Here is a 22,157-nt window from a genome sequence, read left to right as displayed (position 1 = left end):
ACGTTTTTGTGCTGACACCAAACCTAAAACTTAACGAGACATTGTGAAAATATAGACTATTTCCTCAAGTCATAAGACAACAAACAAACAAACAAACAAACACTGCGTATAGGAATGTTCCCTAACAGTAACCAGACAAGCCGTTTCCATAGTGACCAGTCTGCTGTCTGTCTTGATTTGTTTCCTGATTGCACGCATTGATTGAAACACCGGAACGCACACATGCATATCCACCCACCATTTTTATTTATCATTGCATGAACCTTAAAGCAAGTTTCAATTTTATTGAATTTGTAAAAAAAAACATGATAAACAATTAACAAGCAGGTTGCAATGCCGAAACAATAATAAATAAAATAACTTCAATCAAGGTTTGTAAAAGATTATTCAGGTCAAGCAGTTCAGTAAGCAAAGAAGCAGTAATTAGATCAGCATAATACAAACACAACAAACAGCTTGATAAAATGGTTCATTTAAAATGTGGCATGTATGTAGACCTTCTGTGGACATGTTGTTCAATACACTGTGATGCGTGTGTGTGCTGAGTGAAAGGTGACTAAAAACTTTGATAAAGCAGCTATATTGTATGTTGTGAGTCAAAATGCATTGCAGGGATTTCTTAGACACATGCCGTCAGAGTACTAAAAGTGTAGTCTCTTTTTATATGTTAGCATTGCAAGGCTTTATAAAATACTTGTACAGTACACTGACAGTTCTACTAACTAAATATGTAACACATGAAGGGGAGCTTTACTAAAATAAAACATACAAGACTAATATTAAATCTAACAGCTAGCATGTATCCTACACTGGATGAAGAAGGAAAACTGCATTATGTTGCTGATTTTCTCATTAGTGGTCATTGTTGAAGGACCCTCACGTTCATCATTACAATTTTATTCATGCAATGATCAAACTACAGGACACTCTTTTAAATTCCAAATAAGTTTCCAAAGAAACCAGATATGTTTTGCTGAGATGGGTGAAACGTGCAGAATCATTTAAATCATGGTGGTAATGGTGCAACCCTAAAATAAGGGCTGTTTTGGATTGTTTCAGTTTATACAAGGCTACATACAGCATTCTATGCCTTTGTTAAGAGGTTTCCAAACTTCTATTAGGTAAAAACGGCATGTTTAAAAGTGAATTTAAAGAATCATGGTTCAAACTTTTCAGACAGCTTTATGAAAGTCATATTGGGTCAAGTCCTAAAGTTGAAATCAAGTTAAGCAGACGATTATGTGGAGTCTGAAAGCTACATCCTTCATAATGTACCACACCTTCTTGACCCCCGCCCCATGTGTACAAAACAATGTGCAAACACAAATTCTAACTGGTGATATGATGCCTTTGATATTCTTCTTGCAAAGCGTGCATCAGTCTGTAGATAGATGTGTTGAATCACTGTAGCAGTAAAGGGGGAAATTCCTTTTTGCAGCACCATAAGTGTACAGAAGTGAAGAGTTGGTCGGCAAACGGCTCATCTTGGATCAGTTTCATCTGCTATGGTGCACACGGCCAGGTCTCCTGCCTGAGACTCCATTTTACATCTTCATATTTGATTGGAAGATCAGTTTGTGTGTGTTTGTGCATTCATTTCGGAACAAAGGGTAGGAGAGGAATGTTCTTTTTCATTGAGTCTTTACTTTCTTGCTGTGAGTCCCAGACTCTCGCCTCCGTGCCCTCAGTGAGAAACGCCTGTTGGAGACATGAGATGATGGCAAGGTTATGTTACAATAGTCCTCACAAAAGCATTTAGGTGCATGGTGAATAGAACACACTTCTATCATCAGCAGCAAGAAGATTGTAAACTGTATATTTTACGTGTAAATAGACACACATTCAACTCTACTAGTCCCATTTATTGTGTCCACATTCATGCTGTGTTTTGTAGTGTTTGAGTATTCGTCCTCTCAAGAGATACACTAGAGTCCCACAGCTTTAACATGTTCAGTGTATGTGTGTTTGTTTTGTGGTATTTTGTGTGGGGTGTCCTACCTTCGCTGGTAGAGGTAGAGGAAGAACAAGAGCTCATCTCTGAAGCAGGAAAGTTGATGAGAGGAAGAGAAGGATCCAGAAGGGGAGAAAAAGGTGGCACAGGAGCACAGGTCTGAGATCAGCGTGTTCACTCCCTGGTGTAGACAGAGAGGAGGGTTAAGGAGGGAGAGAAAAAAGAAATTGTCCACTAGCAATTTGTTGGAAAGAATATAAGTCGTTTTCTGATTGCTGAGTGATAAATAATATTTAAAGTGCATTTACTAGAGAGTTTCAAGAAAAAAAAAATGAGAATGAAAAGACAAAGGTAATCTGCACAAATGATGTTACTGTTGCAGTTTGTGAAAGAACCAGAGAGACAGTCACACTCACTCTGTACATCAACACTGTCCCCTGCAGGTGGCTCACAGACTTCAACTGATCCAGAGAGAGAGGGAGGAACAGAGAGAGACAGCAGAGGGGGCGAGGTATTGGGATCTTTAAATAGGAAAAGTACCTCTACCACAGCGTATAGGCCTACTTTCAAACATCTGCTTAAGTAAAAGTAATCGTTAAGCAGAATGGTCCATTTCTGAATAATGTATTTTATTTTACTGAATATTTTCTGAAGTATTAATGTAAATCACATAGGGGCTATTTTATCGCTATGTCCTGCTCGGGACCTTGGGAATTCCTCCAAATGATCAATAAAGTCTTATATTCATCCATAATAATGAATCATGATGTTAATTACATTTTGTATTTATTTTCTGAATCTGTAATGCTGCTAGTAGCTCAATGTATCAAATAAAGGAAGTGGATTGATATAAGAGTTGCATTTAAGTAGAAGTATATAGTAGCAGGAAATACTTAGTTAAATTACGAGTAAGTAAACTAAACATTGAGTATTTGAGTAAATGTACTTTCGACAGCCAAGGAAAGTTCAAGCAACAACTTACACATATTCAGGTTATTTCATTTCACTACAATCAGAACATTTGGTAGTAAATACACTTGTATACAGGACAGACCTTGTGGTTAATGAACAGCTGTGGGGCCATGGACAGGAAGCCAAAGGCATACACTCCTGAGAGGAGAAGAGGAAGAGGGTCAATGCAGTACAATAGTGGTTTAAGTGAAGGCATCATCTTAATTGAATAAGAAAAACTGACAAATAATCAATAATGTATGTTGTGGAAACAAACAAACAGATAAGCTTATTTCTCTGTGATGAATAATTGAAGTCAACTCACCAGTCACCAGGCTGTTGACCAACCAGGAATAGTAACTGTCAACATAATGCAATTTAATGTTAATAGAAATAGCTGCTACGTGTGTATGTACGTAATAACAAGTAATATTAGATCATATTCATACATAAATCCAAAAAACATCTTACTTTATTTCAAGAAAAATTCAGGTCTGATTTGAATCTGACTGATTAAAATACTTCAGTACAGTAGGTGGAGAGGAACCAAGATGTAACCAGGAGAGAGTTTGTGTTGAAATGTTACAAGTACACTGAACAGCTGAGTGTGTGACATTTCGTGGCATCATTTGAAAGTATACTCTGCAGGTTTTCCCTAAAAAAATGTATGGACTAATACGGCATTTTCTTTTGTTGTTCTTGTTTTGCTGTGTTCAGGTTGTCTCTGAGATGTATAGCCATGTTTATTTGAGCTGTACAGCCTAACCGCCTACTAGGAATAACATTACATTCTTTCCAATTTTTATTCTCGCTAATGTTGCTCCATCTCTTAATTCACTTTCCTAGCTCGCTCGAACCCCGTTGCACACACTCTCTCTTGTTCATTGAGCAGGGGAGGACCAACTATGAATGGTGTGTTTACATCAGCAGCTGACAAATCCTGCATAGTATGCCTTTAAGCTACGTAGCAGAGCTCTTACCTCTTTTGGCGTAAGTAGGCCAGGGAGAAAATAGCTCCGCTGATGCACAGAGGATAGACCAAGTAGGACAAGTATCTTGACGCCTGGAGAGAAAAGCAAATATTCAAATTAAATCCTGAAGCAGAGCATATTAAATCAGAACTCTAACATATTAGAAAAAGGTAGATAAACACACATGCTTGTCATACTCCACTGTCTTTCTCTCTTCTTCGTCCAGCTTAATGACCTTCACAGTGAGAGAGGAGGCAGACTTACGTTAGAAAGAAAGTTAATGACAGTCTGCATCAGGGCTGGAAGTAAAAGTTTATTATTAAAATACATTTAAACAAATGATATCACTTTAGACATTAAATCTACAGTGAACGGATGTTGAATGGCACCATACTCACATGGAGCTTGGAGCTTCTCCATTGAAACTGGACCTTATATACTGTAAACAACTTCCATACCTGGCAGGAGGAAATGTTCGTTGGTTAAAACTGTCGGCTATGATGTTTCTTTTACCTTTTCTGTTATTTGGATTTTCCTGTTATTCTAAATACCTCCAAAAATGCTCCCAGTCCAACAGGCAGCAGCACCAGCAGACTTGTCTCCTCTAGCAGATGGAGGAAAATCAGCAAAGTGCTCAGACTACGCCACAGAACTACAGACAGAAAGGGGAGAAACACAGAAACACTTTAATATTTTCCAGGCTTTGGTTTACTGTTCGTTACGTCATATACATTACAACTATGATTTAATGTTATTTATATTTGCCATGAGCTCTACTACCTTGACTGAAAACAATTGTCAGTGCAAAAACACCAGACAATTTTTAAGTCACAAATGTTTAATAATTAAAAACATTTCTTGCCTGATTTCCTGGACATTCCCGCCATGGTCTTCTTTTTTCTCCATGAGCAGAAGTCATTTTTAAGAGCCAAGAACTCACATATGAGCTGTAGATAGAAACCTGCTTTAACTTTACAATGCTTCATTTGCAATAAACGTGCTCTCATGAAACTTACATATAGAGATTGAAATGGGGATCTAATATGTATGGCATGGTTTTTCTTTTATGGTGTTGCATGATCTTACTTGCAGAGCTGTGATGAGTGCAGTCAACACTAACAGGTAGAGGTTGGAGCCCACCAAAGTCTCTTTAATCTCATCCACATTCTCCTCAGTGAAGCCTGGAGAAATAACAACATGCATTTCAATCCACTGGTTATGTGATGTGAATAGCCACATGCTGAAATATGTATTGTGTCATTATGGCATCTTATCAGCGCACCAAACTGTCGCAGAGAATAAACAATGTCCTGCAGATGCACCCAGAACCTGAACCCCCTCAAAGAGATGCCCTCGTAGGACACAGTCAGAGGCAGCCGGATAGTGCTGCTGCTGATCTCCTGTTGATGAGTGAAAAGGTAGATGTTAGATCATTCAAATCAAACCCAGACTGTGTTTTATGAAGTATGCTTTTAACTTTATGGGTAAAGTTGTCCTACCACGAGGTCTCTGACTCTGAAGCTGATCTCGTTCACCAGCAGCAGAGGGAGGTAGATCATCTGTCGGCCTTCCTGAGAGCTGCAGGGACAAACAGGGAGACGGTTTAATCTAAACACACACACACACACACACACACACACACACACACACACACACACACACACACACACACACACACACACACACACACACACACACACACACACACACACACACACACACACACACACACACACACACACACACACACACACACACACACACACACACACACACACACACACACACACACACACACACACACACACACACACACACACACACACACACACACACACACACACAGAGGTTGGCCTGGGGCAGATTCATTATTTACAGCAGTGTGGAGTTGCAAGAAGATTATAATCAAACATAACCCACATGCATTTAAATGGTTTATTAAGCAACAGTCATTGTGTTTGCTTTACAAATGATGAACAGTCACCTTTCCACTCACAAGTGTATTTCTACAGAGTAACAGTCATGCTGGCAATGCTTCAGCATCTTTATTAACTATCAAGAAATGATGTTTGTGGTTTGCTTGTTTATTTGTGTGTGTGTTTGTCAGCAGAATAACAGGAAAAACACTGGCCTGATTTTCCTTAAACTTTGTGAGAAAGTGCAAGAAACTTTACATTTTGGAGCAAATCCCAATCGCTTATCGGTAACCCACATTATTTTTGTATTAATGATAATGGTATTATTGGAGGCCTGTGCCTTTTGATTGCCCTTTTAGTTGCCTTAGAAGTGAGATATTGAGAAAAATAAAGGAAAAATATACAGCAATGGTTAAGACTAAGGTACATGAACACAATTGTCACCTTTCTTTGTTTCTAATGTTTGCTTCTTTTTCTAAACAACTATGTTAGTTTATTAATTGATGTCCTTTAAGGGATTAACTTATTTTGTAATTGTGTAAAAAACGATTTTACAGATCAAATGTATGCTTTAAGAAGAGCACTGGCTGAAAGCTTTCGTCACACAGAACAAGCAGTAGTCAGCTTCAGTAGATTTGACCTCCAAAGCCTCATGTGACTTACACTCTCATGTAGCGCCGCACATCACTGGGAAGCCCCGCCTTGTTGAAGGTGAAGTCCTCTGACATCATAGTGACTGACAGGTGAGGTCTCCAGTGGGATACGGGATTTTCGGATCTGGGACTCGCCCTCTGATGGAGCCATACAAATCACTTATATCTGCTGTAAAGGTGACAAGTGGCTGAAATATGATAGGAGTCACGTTTTACCTTGTGCGTGTCTCTTTGTCCCTCTGTATGGGGGGGAGCGATGTAGGTGGTGAGCTGAGCTGCATAGTGCACTTCTCTGCCGTCCTCCAGAGGTGAAACACCAGCTTTGTGAATATACACGACTGCAAACAGAGTGCCATTATCCCGAGTTTGCTCTGGCAGGGAGACATTCACTTCCCTAAGGAGTGAGAGAGAAGGGACAGTGAGAGAGAGGATATAAGTGAGATAGTAAATGAGAGCAGCATTGTTTCTACAGTGTTTATCTTTTAGTGGCAATGAGTAGAAAGTCTCCTAATTGACATTCACATGATTAACAGATGTATAACATGTCAAACCCACCTCTCAAATGAAGAGTGTGGGTCAAATTGGTCTATTCTTACAGCCAGGTTGAGTTGGCTGTTGTCTGGCACGAGGCAGGTGAAGACACTCAGCTGTAAAAACAGAAGAAGAGAAGATTCAAAGCAGTGTTTTCTATTTCAAAAAACCTTTGAGTGAAAAAATACATGCAGAAATGGAAGAGTGAGAACTACAAAAAAACGACTTTATGTTGTAAAGTTGTAAACCCCCCCATGTAAATCAGTATTTCAAGTATTTATTGATTCAGCCTGACACACACATCATTCCTTTTTATTTAAGATAACTAGATTTTTACTTTATTTATCCAAAATTCGGAAATTATTTGTTTCAAGCAGCAGTGCCAACCATTAAACAAGATTACAAAATGTAAAAGATACAATAAGATACAAATATAATAAAATTAACATTTACGGCAAGTATAAATTATAAGAATAACATTTAAAGATTTAAAATGTAAATGCTAAATTGACACTAGCAGCAAGTATACAAATTCACAACAGAAAATACATATATCCTATATCTAAATAATACACAATATTATATCGAAATATTGAATAAATGTAGTATACTCAATATACAGTCTCACTAGGTTACAGGAATATATAAATAGACACATAATGGCATGGGATTGAATATGCATTATACTCGTGCAAAATAGCTGTTGAGCTAATTGTTCTGGGTTATGAAAGAGGAGACACTTACAAGCTATGGGGCATGACACAGTCAATACACTTTTTATCTGAAAAAAACTAAAGGCCATAACCAAAAATTGTTTTTGTATCATGCTTTGCAGGAAAAGGACATTATTAAAAAGAGGGTTTATTCTTAGCAGCACTGGCTAATATCATTTACGAAGGAGCAGGGGCAGTGAGTTTAGTTATTCTGAACCCAATGGCCCTGCATGCAGGAGGGTCTTTTTCTGGATCTCTCAGTAATCTGGTATCCCTGATAATGAGGAGTAGTGGATAAGAGACAGAGGCCTGTGCTCACCTGAAGCCTGGGTCTTGCTGTCAGGTAGGAGGAGATGCAGAGCTCTCCTTTGCTTCTATCGCAGGGCTTGGTGTTGAGGAAGCCGTACAGCAGCCAGGCGGTGTGCAGCATGTACACCACGAAGACCCCGAGCAGCATCTTAGCGATGGAGCTCCTCTTGGTGGAGGAGTCGCCGCTGTCCCCGGCGGGAGCCTTGGACTGACACGATGGAAACATGGCAGCAGCTAATACAGATCCTAAAAAACGAAATTATCAAATAAAAATAAATATATATGGGACCTGGTTTTGAGCACGGAGCTGTTTAAAATCGGATATAGCGTAAACACAATGAAATCCCCACGCTTCCTCCCCGCCACAGCATCCTTCCGGTTATCAAAGATGCTGATGCTGACTGCACCGTTTTTAATACATCAGAGTGCAAATCTCGCGAAGCCTTAGCAATAAATCCACAGCATGGTTTGTTCCGGGTGCCACCAAAACCTGAAATAATGCTAGATCAATACGCAAATAATGATCGTCTTTTTGGCATGGGGCATGTCTGTCTTTGGAAGTCCATTTCCGCCAGTAGCCAAAAGTAGCCTCCTCTCTAAAAAATTTTTTTGAAATAATAAAAAGATATCTAGAAATTCCAATACACTTTTTAATTAAAGTCATTATTTCGATGTAGGTTTTTTTTTTAATTATGATTTTCATACTCAGATTCTTTGAAATAACTGTTATTTACTCTCTCATAATCTCATAATTCATTAATAGGGAAGAATTTACTTAATTATAATAATGATGACTTCATATTTATTGCATTTCACTTACAATCTATCTCAAATTTTGACTTACCTTTTTATGTATTTATTATTTAATGATTTTTTTCTGACCTCTTCAGCTCAAAATATTGGATTTTGTTGGTTAACCTTTTTCAGTATAAGTGATTGTCTTCACCAGAGACGATCTTCGGCAGCCGGTGCCTGTCACCGCGGTGCATTGTGGTCTCCTACAGTGCTCTTGCATGTCCTCTTGTTGTTTGCTAGTTTGCTAACTTGGACAACTTGTTTTTTGGATTACAATCACAATGTGTTGGTTGAGGAAAGTACGTAGTTAGCGGCAGGTAACTGACATGTGTTACATGTAATTGTGGCTACTGTCAAGAATTACATAGAGAATTATCTAAGAACACATTAAACTAATACTAGTGACGTTAGCTGAGATAACTAGCACAACTTACATACTTACTGCAGCTCTCTTACAAACAATATGAGTAAAGTATGACATTAAAGTTGCCTACGTTAGCCAATATTTGCGCATAATTAAACTATAGCATATTACTTAGTGTCATTTTTCTTCATGCGGATATGGACTGTCTTGTCTAAAAAACTGACATTCAACTTAAAGAACCACTATCAATATGACCTAGGAACACACTTACCTTGTTCCTTTGCTTATGTAGGCTAAAGCTTGCCTTCCTTTTCTCCACCACCCTTCACTGTGGTTATATGTCTTAATATCTCCTTGCTGCTGTAGTGGCTGTGTGTGGATGAAACTACACAGGCTGCTTCTGGCTGGCTGTATGAACTGCACTAGGATGTATCTGCCATTTGGTAGGAGCTTTTATCCAAATCGCCATTTGAGCTCTGTTAGTTTTTTGTCTTCAAGAATCGGTGGGACTCGAACCCCTGTCCTTTGGAGTGCTCGTGCATTACTCTACCCACTGAAGTACACTGTGCCTCTTGGAAATACAAAACTGGGACTGTTCATCCGGACTTACAGTGGTGTTGGTCCAAATGCCATCTGCAGTCAAACACAGTGGGTGTCAACATGTCAACTCAGAAGATCTCAGTCTGCTGCGGTCAGGAAAGAGAAGCTGCTACAAGAAGGAGGTGCTGCATGGCCTGGTAAGAGTGACAGATAGTGAGCATGTTGACGAGTTGATTTGGTCTGTTTCCACACCATTATATTGTTCACAATTCAGTCTTTTATTTGTTGATTAACACCAAATTATCCTGATTCCAGTACTACATGTTTTTCAATAAGGTTATAACAATTAATCATAATGTATCATTGTATTTTAATGCCATATTGATTAGTACAATATTCAAAAGACAGGAGGTGATATAATGCAACATACGTCAAAATGCAATTAAATAGAAATTATATTCAACACAATTAAGAACAAATCTTTTTTGTAGTACAACTTGGAAGAAAAAAACTTTGTTTTATTATATACTTTTTAAGGGAAATAAAATAATAATGCAAAATCATTATTTTCACAATGGTAGTCATATTGAAATTCCAATTTCAGTCAAAGAAATCACAATTACTAAATTGTTTCAGATTAGAAAAGCCCTTATTTCAATATATGTCCACACTGTAACCTCTCTGATAAATATATAGGCTATATCATTTTCCTATATTAGTTTGTTACAGGTACAATAATGGTATTACTGTAATGTTACTGAGGACAGTGATTCACATTTAATAAAACTGAATCAAAACTTTACTTATTTTTATCAAAATTCAAAGTGACTAGACAGAACGTTTGGTTTACTTGCCTGAAGGATTGTTTTCTTAACATCAAATTCATTTCCAATATTTTGTAGCAACTCTATTGTTAATGTTAATTTTTCCAAATGCATCTGGCACCTTGAAATTGTGCACCAATGTAAATACAGGAGTGTAGATTTCTAGTAAATCCGGTTTACCTAAAATCCCCAGCGATTGTAGCTGATTATGCACATTGTGTATACTTGTTTTTGTTATTTTCCTTGCTGTTTTTATATAGGAAACATATTGCTTTACACAAGGTTTAACTTTGTATTTTCTGTGAACAGTGTCCTTTATCCGCCACGGAGGGACAGACGTTTCCAGTGTGCCTCCAGCTTTTGTAGTGGTAAGAGAGCCTAAACATTACAGTGGTTCCTGAACAGTAGTAACTATCGTTGATTATAAGTTAAATGCACTTCATGGGAATATGCTTTTGGAGGAAATGTGTTTGATTTTACTGCTGATTTTCAAATGGATATATCCCATATGTCCCAGGTGTCATCAAACAAACATGTACAAAGTACATTAGTACCGATGTTAGAGTAATTGTGATTGCTAGAGGTGATCAGCTTTTTGTTTATCTCTGTCATAGATGAAGTTTGACCAAGAGGGAAATGTGACATCGTTTGGTAAGTATTGCAAATTAAATCAACTTGCCTGTCTTCTTATTTGAGGAGAAACCTCTCAGTTGACACTGGTGATTAGTAATATGTCTTCTCCTGGGCTAAGACAACGTTCACAATACTGACATGGTTTTTCTCTGTATGTCATTGAATCCAATAATATGTTCTCCCTTGCTCTGTTTTTTTGTTTTTTTGCCAAAGAGATGCTAAAATCTGTATCTAGCAACAACAGCAAAAAATTAGGAGAGCAGTATTTTTTTCCAAATGTTATATGTTCCCTGTTATGAAAACAACCAAAATATGAAACAGAATTTTCTCGTCACTATTTTCCAACCCTCTCCTTCTTCTCATCTTCTTCCCTCTTCTCTTACAGATAAGAAGAAAACCGAGCTTTGCCAGGAGCTCAGTCTCCAGGCCAGAGACCTTCGCTTTCAGCACAGTACCAGCCTCACAACCAGGAACAACTGCATCATCATACGGATGCAGGTATGCTCTTTTTCGCTCGCTCACTTTGTGATTGATCAGACATTTCTTTAATTCAACAAAATCTAGATCATTTGTATCTAGCTGTTAATTAAGAAAAATGTTGCCAACATAAGTCTATTTCAAACCCATGGTAACAGTAGTTATTCCAATATGACTATGGTTTTGCATTATACTCAAATCAACTACTCCTGCTGATGCACCTGCATTGTTTGAAAGCAGCGGTAGTTAGCCCCTTGTAAATTAGACCCAGTGAGGATTTAAGGAAGTAAAATAACCTGAAGGATCCTCTAATTATTTTTAAGCTTTAAATGATTTAATTTACTTTTTTTCTTACCATAATTAAGACAAATGTAGGGATTTAGAACAACAAAACATTAAAGCAAAGTGTTTAATGAACCAATGCATGGAGTTGCAGTTGGACAAGGCATTACATCAGCGTAAGGAAGAACTGGACTCTTGGATCACCCACTCCTGATGTCCTCTCTTACAGTCCTCGAGGACATTCCTTAGCCCGCACCACCGTGGCCTCTCCTACAGAGGGCGTCCTGGAGAAGGTGTAGTAGAGGACGCAATCATCACTGCTCCTCATCTTACAGAAAGCAATAGATTCTCCTGGTTGAGGCATATCATCTTGTGTCTCCACAAGTGTCACAGTGAGGTAGCCACACTCTTGATCACACCTGTAATGAGTGAGAGAAAGCGGTCGAGAGGTATTATATCGCAGTGAAGTGAAACTAGTGTGTAGAGTAGTGGCATTTTGATGGAGATACCCATGGTCTAATGAGACAGCCAATGTTAACAGCAATAAGATAAGATAACATCAATAAGTATTTAGATGTATGGCAAAACTTAATGTGTCTGAGGAAGAATAAAACAGCAACTGCAACATCACATTTTCATTGTTTTGGTCATTTAAAGATTTTTTTCTTAAGGCACTGTTTATTTTTGTTTTGATAGGGCCAGAAGCCTGTACTACGAAGCTGGTTCAACCTAACCTGGATATGTTTGAGTTAGCCGGTTGGCCTAATCCAAAACATACGTGCTCTCGCTAAACGGTACTACGACGCGGGTTATCAAGTGGATCGCTCAAGCCAGCCGTGTCCTATCTAGTTGGGTGCGCGTTCACATAAAAGGGGTGGTATTTGGAGCATTCGACCAATCACAAACATGAAGAAGCGTACTGACAGCGCAGCGTCATACTTCCTGAATGAAAAGTGAACTTTAATATTAGACAAATATGAAGAAGTTAAACTTTAAAAATCCATGACTTAAACACTTTATCCAGGATAAAAGCCACATAGCTGCACCTGCAAGGTGAATACAGCTGGTAAAAGAAAAAGTGTTTTACATTAACAGGTTTATGATATCACTGCCCCGTCTAAAACACAAGTGGATCTGACTTTAATTACATTTGACTCGAGTGTTTCGTCAACTTAATGTGTTGCTTAAAATAATACTTCTGCATACAGTATGTGACGCTGTGAGTGTTGCACGGCCAGATACGGCTCAGCTGACTCAGATAAGGACATATATGATACATTATGATGTGATATGCCGCGGACTGTACTTAATGTTACTTTGATCCGGTTACTTATGTTATGGCAGATATTTAAGTAAGCTTTCTTAACGCTAATGTTATAATAGTCAGATTGCTCTGAAGATGGGAGGTGATATTCTATTAATTTTCACGTTCACACGTCAGTTGATTTTTGCCGTCCGTCTTTCCTGCAACGGCAGTTTTTCTGTATTTCCTTTCTCCTGTAATATGACTTGATCGCTTTAAACTCCGTACACAGAACTCTGATTGGTCAGCAGGCAGTGCTTTCACTGAGTTGAGCTCTTAGCCTGCAACCTAACCTGCTCCGGGGCAGGTTAGCCGCACAGCATAAGTTAACATGGAGATCTAGCCTGCTAAAAAGAGAACCAGCTTCGTAGGACCGAAAACCCCAAGTTTTCCCTGAAGTTAGCCGGCTAAGTGAAAATCCTGCTTCGTAGTATACCCCCCAGGTATATATTATGATGTATGATTTAACATATACAAAATACATAGTTGGTGAAATTGTGTAGAGATGGCCTTAATGTTTAGTTGTTCAAGAGGAGAATCATTTTTATTTCGGATACATTTTAGTGGTTCAATTTTACGAGAGTTTTCCTAAGGGATATTATTAATTTAGTTTCAGTTCACAAATATTTCCCACTGTCCTTTAAGTTTTAGTTTACATTATGACCCTGGTTCTCACCTGTCCTTCTTCGCCCCCGTACCGAACGCCCGACACTCCACACAGTCCACATGCTGCCTACATGTGCCATGACACACAGGGCAGTCCTCACAGGTCGGGCCTGTGTGTGGTGGTTCGCAAATACATTTCCCACACTGACACATCCCTTTATTGCTACACAGATTCTGATTTGTGGCCATACAGGAAGCAGTTTCCATGGAGCAGCCGCAGTCCTCACCAGTCCAGTCATCATCACAAATGCATTCTCCACACTCACACTTCCCACGGCCTCCGCATATACTGTTGGATAGAGTTTTTGTCTTTTTAATCTTAGTGCGTTTCTGTAACAAATCAGGATTAAAAGGGAAGTTAATATTTCATGGCTTAATAATCTTCTCATATATACCTGCTGTTTTGGTATGGACAGTCAAAGTTGCTGCACTCGCAGTATCGCCCGCTGTATCTCTCTTTTGGGTTGACACGTCTCTCACACTCACAGAATCCCGCCACGCAATTTCCCCTACCGCTGCAGACAGGGGCATTCGGTCCAGAGCGACAGAAGTCTTCATTTGGGGAAATAAATGAGTCACTGCCCCTCTGGCACTGTTGTCCAGCATAAGGCTGCTGGCACTCACACTGACCACACACCAGATCCCCACGGTTACTGCAGCCAGGGCTATTTTTCTCACGGTTTTTTGTGCAGTCACACTGACCTAAGAAAAGAAATATATTACATGTTTTGCGCAAGCCATTTGTTACAATACTAAAGTGTGTGCTTTGTTTGGAAGCATCCTCCTGACAAGTAACCCCTTATGCATCATAGTACATATTTCTGACTATTTTGTTTTTGCTTTGTTTTAACATGTGGCATTTCTTTTGGCAATTTTGAGGGGAAAAAATGATGAAATATGTGGTATTTTTGGTCAGAACTAAACTAGAAAATAATATAATTATATTGGAGTGCTTTGAAGTGGATATTTTTGACATCAGGGAAACTCCTTTAAATGATGTCACAAGGGTTACAGTCTTCCAGTCATTGGAGGACTCATTTTATTCCATTGTTAAATATGGGGACTTCCTGATATCCTGCTCTTTAACTGTATATTGACTGTAGCATGTTTCTGAAGTTGTACTCACACTCCAGAGTTATCTCCGTCTTCACACTCAGTGAAAAGCCTCTGGGTGTGATGAGGACAGTCCAGGGCCCAGTCCTGTTCTGCCTCTGGGTTGAGTCGTCCCTCTCACTGGGACACCGAGCAGCCTCAACATTCACCTAGAGCAGACAGACTTGATTATTACAATGACTTGTTTTTCCGAATACCCTGGTGTCTTAATTTGCTGACCTGTACGACCAGAGGGTTCCCCTTCAGGATGCTACTAAACGTGAGGTTTAGTCCTGCTGGCAAAGGGCTGGTGTCCATGGTCAGCTCTGTGATAGGCTGGTCTGTAGGCATGGTGATAGTGAGAGGGAAGGGGTGGCTCACACCTGGCCTCAAACGGAGGGACAGCTCCTGGGGCTGGATGAACATGGCTGTGGCAATTGATGGTTCGGTGCTACCGGAGAAAAGCAACACTTTAGAAGTCTTTGTGTTTTGACTCTGTATCTAGCACCAGTATCACCTTAGTTTGGGGTAGTTTGAGCGATTTAACCTGATAACATGGGTTTTCCAGTGCATCTTTACACCATTACACTTACCTGCTGTCGTTTTTGACAACCTGCAGCCTGCCCTGAGGGTTATACATGTGTCTTTTACGACAGCCGGCTCTCCGCAGCTCCTTCAAGGTCTGACAGCGGATGTTAGAGTTAGGGGCGGTGCACCAAGCACACTCCAGGCCAGACTGAATGCACTCATCACAGCTGGAGGCAGATGTGAGGCACATTTGATCGTCTGCCCAGCTCTGACACAACAGACCCAGCAGCAGGCAGAGACCGAGCAGCTTCACCGACATCCTGCAGTTAGAATAAAGTAGTGACGTAATCAATAAATAAATATAATACGAGTGTGCTAAAAGTGAGTTAACTTACTCAAATGTATTTTTTGTTGGATATTTATTTTCACTTTCTTTACTGGTCTCGTCTCTTGTAAGTTATTAATAGTGTGCGTAGATTACTCATGAATCTCTTATAACCTCTTTTGAATGGTCACGGACAACTTAAATAAAGAAATAACATGAGCAGAACTAAACTAAAACAATGGATAACAGAAACTAAATGTGTATACAATTGGGAAGAAAAAATAACTACCACAACTGTTGGAAATATAAACAATTACATTACATTTAGGCTGGACTATAATTAGTAAGTGACTGATGCTACAAGTAGATTCATATAATTTTATATGCTAACATTTGACTTAGCTTTTTTTGGATACCAGAATGCTTTGCGTTTTTGCGCTTTGCGTATGTTTTTTGTTGTTGATTGTGTGCTAAAAACAAAAGACATAGTTACACAGCATTGCCGGTGCGTTACCTGGAGTACTGGAAGCTTTCTGTGCGGTAGCTGCGTCTCCTCACACTGTGACACACTGACAGTGTTCAGTCCTATATGGAAGGAGTGCTACTGGGGACACAGTTTCAGAATCTGGTCACTAGCTATGATATGTGCGACTCTATCTGATTGTCTCTCACCGCAAATATTTACTGATCAGAGTCTGCTATTGGGATTGCACTCATCCAAATGCAGTTCTGCATACACAGCTGTACAGTATACGCACACTCAGCACAGGCACATTTACTTGAATCTCTCATGTAGATAAATCAACTTACTCAAAGCCTTGCATTTGTTGCAAGAAAAACCTCAAACAATGATGTCAAGTTCTAAAATAATGAGGTTCTTAATGGATTAGCATACATGTAGCAAACATCCGGGATCAGTGCACGTATTCCAGTGTTTTTTAAGATGCTAACCTGCCCCTCTCTGTTTTTCCTCAGTCTTTCAAAGCCATCTTGACCCCGCAGTCCCTTTTGGTGTTGGATTTTCGTGGTTTTGGATTGGAGCGTTGGTTGGTTCTGGAGCTGGCCCCTCAGCTAGCATCACAGTCGCACTCTCTGCCCTTTGAGTTCACAGCACTGGAGGCCATCCTGCAGCACAAGGTGCAATAGATTAAAGCAACACTGTGTGTCTTTGTAGTCAAATTTGGTCAAAATCAGCCTAAGTCTCTGTATAGATGAGTCTATGATCCAAGGTAAAGCAATGTGTGCTTATGCATGTATGTAACTTATTGTATTTGTATCAATAGGTAAACACTCTACATGCTCAGCTGAATGATGTGGAACCAGTATTGTTGGACACATTGGAATCACTGGTGGATCCTAAAATCCTCTCGGTTGATAGAAGTAAACTGCATATTCTGCTGCAGAACAGCAAGAGGTAAAGCACACATGCTTTGTAAAGGTTTGACATGGTGCTTATAAATTAGGGTGCATAGCATCAATATAGCAATGCATTTTCTAAATTATTGATATGAAAAAATGTGTCATAACTTCTGGGACTGTTCTGGTTTTCATCCGCCATCTTCTATTTTCAGCTTTTATTTAGGTCTCACTTTAAATTCATTTGTTCAAAGCACAGCCATTTGCCTAAATACCTCTTCAGTCACTTTTAGCTGTTTTTTAACACAGTATTTCATAATTGATCCTAGCACTATGGACTCACATGGACATGTTAGGCATAAACATTCATAGTAAACATTCAAGTGTTTAGTTTTGTCTGTTCGCTGAGTTTCACTCCTGCCTCTTGTACCTCTAACAGCTTATCAGAGTTGGAGACCGACATAAAAGTCTTTAAGGATACCTTGCTGAAGATTTTGGATGAAGAGGAGATCATTGAAGAACTGTGTTTGACAAAGTGGACAGACCCAAGAGTTTTGTAAGTTACGCATGCCCTCACATACATTAACATCACATACATTAACATGAATGCGAAAGGCTTTTAAAATCTCTATTAATGTCACAGTCACTGGCTTATGTAAAAGATGAAGGAGGAGAATACTTTGTATTCCCAAGGTGTCGTAGTGTAGTTGCCCTTCTAAAAATGTTTTTTTCCCGTTTTTAAATATGAACTAATTGGTTGGTGCTAGGGCTTTGGTTTGATTACATTCAGGCATGGCATAATTAACTGCTTTGTCCACATTTTAGGACACAACCTATTTGTTTCTGCTGTGTGTGTAAAGTTGTAAATATGTTTTTTAATGATTAATTGATAAAAAAATCATAAAAACATTTTATTTTATATTTTTCCCTCATAACCTTATTAAAACAAGTGTTGTGCTTATTGTGAATGAATGAACATAATTTATTTTGATTTGCTGAAATTGCATTCATTCTTTAAATACCAATATGAATAATTAAAATGCATCTGTTCAATATGATGAAAATAAGCAATACAACGCGAAAATGACGTTTTAAAGATGTTAAACTGTATTCAAAACGTCTTTAAAAAGCGAAACGTCCTTAGAGCTTAAGTATTGTGAATCTTCTAAAATAATTCAAAAGGACGACCACGAAGGGACTCGAACCCTCAATCTTCTGATTCGAAGTCAGACGCCTTATCCATTAGGCCACGCGGTCGGATGATATTTTACAAAATGCCAACACCATCTGATAAGTGTGTTTCCGAAATAATGGTCTTTCTGTAGCGTATGTAGTTGAGACACTTCCAAATAGTTTGAATGTATGTTGTTTCTGTCACGAACACGTTTTCATTGACATTAGATCATTGTGTAGGCCTATTTGTACCGGGATTCCTGAGATCAGTGAGATGTCTGTGTTTTTCCGATCAATGTATGTGTCCGTAAAGCGATGCGTAAATGGGACAATGCGTGATTATTTTGGCGGTAATCTTATTATATTGATGAACAGGTTTTGACTAATTCGTTCTGTTGAGCTATTCCTTAGAAATAATAAATGATCGTACCGATTTTTACGCGTTTTGGTATCCAGGTATTTCTAGAACCAGAACTATATCCAATGTGTTTATGGACATTGTCTTTTTGTCTGCCTTTCCAGTGAAGAGAGCAGTTTGGGTATTGACCACGCGGAGGAGATGGAACTCTTGTTGGAAAATTACTATATGCAGGTAGTGCTACTTAAGCAGTTAGAATAAAACATGTTTAAGATTTCTGATTAAGATTTGAAAATTCCCATTTTAAAATAAACTCATTATTTATGATTAACTTTTTCTTAGTGTAAATTAAAATGCTATAATATAACATGAATTTGTACTTGCACATGTATTGTAGTGTTGAACCCGCTATTACACAATATTTAACTCCATACAGGCTGAGGAGCTGGCGAACAAGACCAGAGAGCTGAAAGGGCTGATAGACGACTCTGAGAGTGTTGTCTTCATCAATCTGGACAGGTACACTCGTCACACGCACATACTGGGTAGAGCCTACTATACAATACATGTGAATATATTATATATGTTGGGATAGTGGCAATACGAACACGGTGATTATATGGCCTACAAATATAGGGACTGTTCATGTATACAACAATTGAGATGTGTTTAATTTCTTACTGTTAACGGGATTTAGTTTGAACTGCGCATATAATATTGGAATTAATCATGTTTGTATTTGGCATCAAATCCCTTTATTGTTCTTTACTCTGTCTTCAAACAGTAGTCAGATGCCCATACGAACAATGAAAACAGTTTTCTCTGCTGTAGGCTAATCATTATATGATGTTTTCATAATGTACTGTTTTGGTGAAAAAATGCATAAACACATCCCTTTTTTTGAAAAAATAAATTCGAAAATGTTTTGGGAACCTTACTTGAAGTGGCACTATCTTAGTCATACAAATCAAGTGGGTATCTTTTTTTTCAAGGTTACTGTCTGTTTTTAGTTTGTGATTCCCTGCAAAAAATGTGGAACTTTGTTCTAAACACTGTAACCTCAAAAGATATCCGTTTGCTTTGTCTAACTCAGACTGCTGAGCCATCACATCAGATATATAAATACATTTTTGCTCCAAACGAGGGCTGTGTAATGTATCCCCTTTACTACATTTTACAGCTCATTAGGAAGGGATTGTTTAATATGAGGAATAATTAAACAAACAATAATGGTTTCATATACATTCATACAGACATCACAAATTCTGAACCTATTTTATAAGCTGCTGACCCATTAAAGGCACATTTCCCATTTCAAAAATGGTGAAAAAAACTTGTGAGCTCTACATGTGCTGTCTGTTTATTCCAGCCATCGTAATGTGATGATGCGCCTGAATCTGCAGCTGGCGATGGGATCCTTCTCCCTTTCCCTATTTGGTCTGATAGGGGTCGCTTTTGGAATGAATTTGGAGTCCTCCTTCGAAGAGGTGAGTCAGATTCCTGTGAAAGACTTAAATCGTATCTGAAGATGGATAGTTGTGTTTGAAACTTCTCAGATATGAGGACTTTCTCCTTTCCTTAACTTGAAATACTTGAAAGCCTTTATTAATGATTGTGCCGGATACCGTTTTAAGACTAAACTTGGTCTTTTTTATTGGATATTCCTTTAAAAAAAAAAATTAACAGAAAATAAATGTAATTCTTTCAACACATGTTTTTGTGTAGGAATCTATATTGAAGGTTCATTTTAAAGCTGTATGTATTGTCTTTATAAGTTTACGCATTACATTTTGTTTTTGGACATGTGGATGCAGGTCTACTTGTGTGTTTCATTTCTTAGCTTTCCTCTGTTCGTGGAACATCCTTTGAGTGTATTTGTTAGCTTTGTTCCATGGGTCTGCATGTGCATACTGCATCATTTGTATGTTTATACAGGGTAACCTTACACTGTTTGTGATTATTACCAGGACCCTCGTGTCTTTTGGCTGGTGACCGGCTTCATGTTCTTGGGCAGCGGGCTGATATGGAGACGACTGCTGTCATTCCTAGGGCGACACCTAATGCCTTCAGTACCTCCTTTGGTGAGACACACACACACTCACACAAACTATAATGCCATATAAAATATTGTTTGAAGATCGAATCCTTATTGTCTTATATTCTGTTTGTTATACAGATCCCTCAGGTTTGGAAGAGAAATATGAAAGCATCAGACATCAGGTCAGGAATCAGATGATTTTGACCTCTGCCCAGTAAAATTTCACAGACCTCCCTACAGACTCTTCAGCTTTAGAGACGATTGTTTTACAACCTCCGGACCTCCTGAGTTTTCTGCAAAAGGCTGGACATTTTAGGTTGGTAACGCACTTCCTTTTCCATGCCTAAAGTAGAGGTTGAGACTGCATTCAAATCTGTCTGGAGACTGCAATGTTATGTGTGTGCTTCTGTGTCCCCCTCTTTTGTTGCACTATTTAATGGTTGTTTCAGAAAGTCATTTAAATGTCTTCATATTCAGTCATATCAGTATTACTCTGCCATGAGTGGTTTCATATCAGTCTGTGGTAAAGTGGCCGCATTGGAACTTAAATTGATAACAATACAACTAACATAAAAGCAGGTTACATTATTGTCCCTCATTTCATTCATAGGTGAAAAAAAGTGTGTTAAACTGATTTAAAGTAATATGAATCAATGAAGTTGTAAAGTCCATTGTCAATGTTTATAGAGTGTTATTTCATCTGTGCTCAGCATTTAAGAATGTGTTAATCTGAGTGGTTACAGTGTAACATCCGTCAGAAAATAAAGACTTCCAGAAACATTTACTCCTTGGAAAAAGCAAGAATTTATCACATAATTATCTGATGTGATTGACAATGACAGATATGTAACAGGTAGTGAGGAATCACCTGTAGATCGAGCTTTATTTTCAGGGGTCAAAAGCCCAACATGATGGAAAGCCTTATATTACTGTGTATTTTTCAAGTTCCAGCCAAATACTTCACCTTTTGACTATTGTATCCCCTTATCATATTTGATGCCTATTAAAAAAATATTCACTTTTGGAAATGTTCTGTTTATTTTTTTAGTACCACATTGACTCACAGTTGATCTGATTTGGCTTTACTCACAGAAACTCAATTCTATAAACAAGTGTGACATCTTGCAGCTTTTAGGTGGTGAGCCTTTGACCCTAAAAAATCTTACTTTTCTCCACCGTAAAAGTTGTAAAATTAAAATGTTATAATTACTGTCGTGGGAGGAAATGATTAGAGCCAACACAGTGATGGACATTTGAAAACCCAGATCACACGAAACAGTTTCTTTGTAAATGTTCCTTGCCGAATGTGGACATCGAAGTAGTGGAGGTGTTACATAAATCGTGAAAGCATAGATTTTCAATATGCATATATATATATAGAAATAAATAACTATTATAAAAATAAATT

The 22,157-nt window shown here is 38.5% G+C and overlaps 3 protein-coding genes across 5 annotated transcripts; 1 reads left to right on the top strand and 2 right to left on the bottom strand.

Moving 5' to 3' along the window:
• Positions 1–223: 223 nt before the first annotated feature.
• LOC307047392 (lipid scramblase CLPTM1L-like) lies at positions 224–9,565 on the bottom strand. The gene is made up of 18 exons (XM_079694337.1): positions 9,426–9,565; positions 8,006–8,241; positions 6,998–7,089; positions 6,659–6,836; positions 6,453–6,580; positions 5,373–5,451; positions 5,156–5,273; positions 4,960–5,054; positions 4,736–4,820; positions 4,425–4,525; positions 4,272–4,331; positions 4,058–4,108; positions 3,883–3,965; positions 3,228–3,262; positions 3,006–3,061; positions 2,368–2,412; positions 1,999–2,132; positions 224–1,698 (listed from the first exon to the last, which is right to left on the bottom strand). The coding sequence occupies exons 2-18, from the start codon at positions 8,219–8,221 to the stop codon at positions 1,632–1,634; spliced, it is 1,623 nt and encodes a 540-aa protein (XP_079550463.1). The 5' UTR covers positions 8,222–8,241; positions 9,426–9,565; the 3' UTR covers positions 224–1,631.
• On the top strand, positions 8,959–21,533 carry mrs2 (magnesium transporter MRS2). Its single transcript, XM_079694338.1, has 12 exons — positions 8,959–9,891; positions 10,828–10,886; positions 11,133–11,169; positions 11,537–11,649; positions 16,800–16,961; positions 17,108–17,238; positions 17,620–17,736; positions 18,876–18,945; positions 19,148–19,230; positions 20,081–20,198; positions 20,679–20,792; positions 20,888–21,533. The coding sequence occupies exons 1-12, from the start codon at positions 9,534–9,536 to the stop codon at positions 20,945–20,947; spliced, it is 1,422 nt and encodes a 473-aa protein (XP_079550464.1). The 5' UTR covers positions 8,959–9,533; the 3' UTR covers positions 20,948–21,533.
• LOC307047394 (integrin beta-1-like) lies at positions 12,024–16,913 on the bottom strand. 3 transcript variants are annotated; one of them, XM_079694339.1, is made up of 8 exons: positions 16,776–16,822; positions 16,339–16,428; positions 15,565–15,819; positions 15,212–15,422; positions 15,006–15,141; positions 14,275–14,581; positions 13,890–14,168; positions 12,024–12,329 (listed from the first exon to the last, which is right to left on the bottom strand). In XM_079694339.1, the coding sequence occupies exons 3-8, from the start codon at positions 15,816–15,818 to the stop codon at positions 12,134–12,136; spliced, it is 1,383 nt and encodes a 460-aa protein (XP_079550465.1). In that variant the 5' UTR covers position 15,819; positions 16,339–16,428; positions 16,776–16,822; the 3' UTR covers positions 12,024–12,133. The 3 variants fall into 3 exon arrangements, with proteins under 3 accessions (XP_079550465.1, XP_079550466.1, XP_079550467.1); XM_079694340.1 differs by having other exon boundaries at positions 16,339–16,425; positions 16,776–16,794; XM_079694341.1 differs by lacking the exon at positions 16,339–16,428 and having other exon boundaries at positions 16,776–16,913.
• Positions 21,534–22,157: the final 624 nt, after the last annotated feature.

Source organism: Notothenia rossii (assembly GCF_949606895.1).
Source record: "Notothenia rossii genome assembly, chromosome: 7".
NCBI lineage: Eukaryota > Metazoa > Chordata > Actinopteri > Perciformes > Nototheniidae > Notothenia > Notothenia rossii.
Note: the sequence above shows the minus strand (reverse complement) of the source record. Positions and strands in the feature narration are given on the sequence as shown.

Excerpts from the sequence above, each read along its gene's own strand:
- LOC307047392 (XM_079694337.1), bottom strand. The coding sequence starts at position 8,221 with ATGTTTCCATCGTGTCAGTCCAAGGCTCCCGCCGGGGACAGCGGCGAC. Across the intron at positions 5,452-6,452 it reads GTGCGGCGCTACATGAGAGT|CTCTCAGGAAGGCCGACAGA; the intron begins GTAAGTCACATG and ends TTGTCCCTGCAG. Across the intron at positions 5,274-5,372 it reads TCAGAGTCAGAGACCTCGTG|GAGATCAGCAGCAGCACTAT; the intron begins GTAGGACAACTT and ends ACTCATCAACAG.
- mrs2 (XM_079694338.1), top strand. The coding sequence starts at position 9,534 with ATGAAACTACACAGGCTGCTTCTGGCTGGCTGTATGAACTGCACTAGG. Across the intron at positions 11,170-11,536 it reads GGGAAATGTGACATCGTTTG|ATAAGAAGAAAACCGAGCTT; the intron begins GTAAGTATTGCA and ends CTTCTCTTACAG. Across the intron at positions 18,946-19,147 it reads TGGAAAATTACTATATGCAG|GCTGAGGAGCTGGCGAACAA; the intron begins GTAGTGCTACTT and ends AACTCCATACAG.
- LOC307047394 (XM_079694341.1), bottom strand. The coding sequence starts at position 15,818 with ATGTCGGTGAAGCTGCTCGGTCTCTGCCTGCTGCTGGGTCTGTTGTGT. Across the intron at positions 15,423-15,564 it reads GTTGTCAAAAACGACAGCAG|CACCGAACCATCAATTGCCA; the intron begins GTAAGTGTAATG and ends TTTCTCCGGTAG. Across the intron at positions 14,582-15,005 it reads GACGGAGATAACTCTGGAGT|GTCAGTGTGACTGCACAAAA; the intron begins GTGAGTACAACT and ends TTCTTTTCTTAG.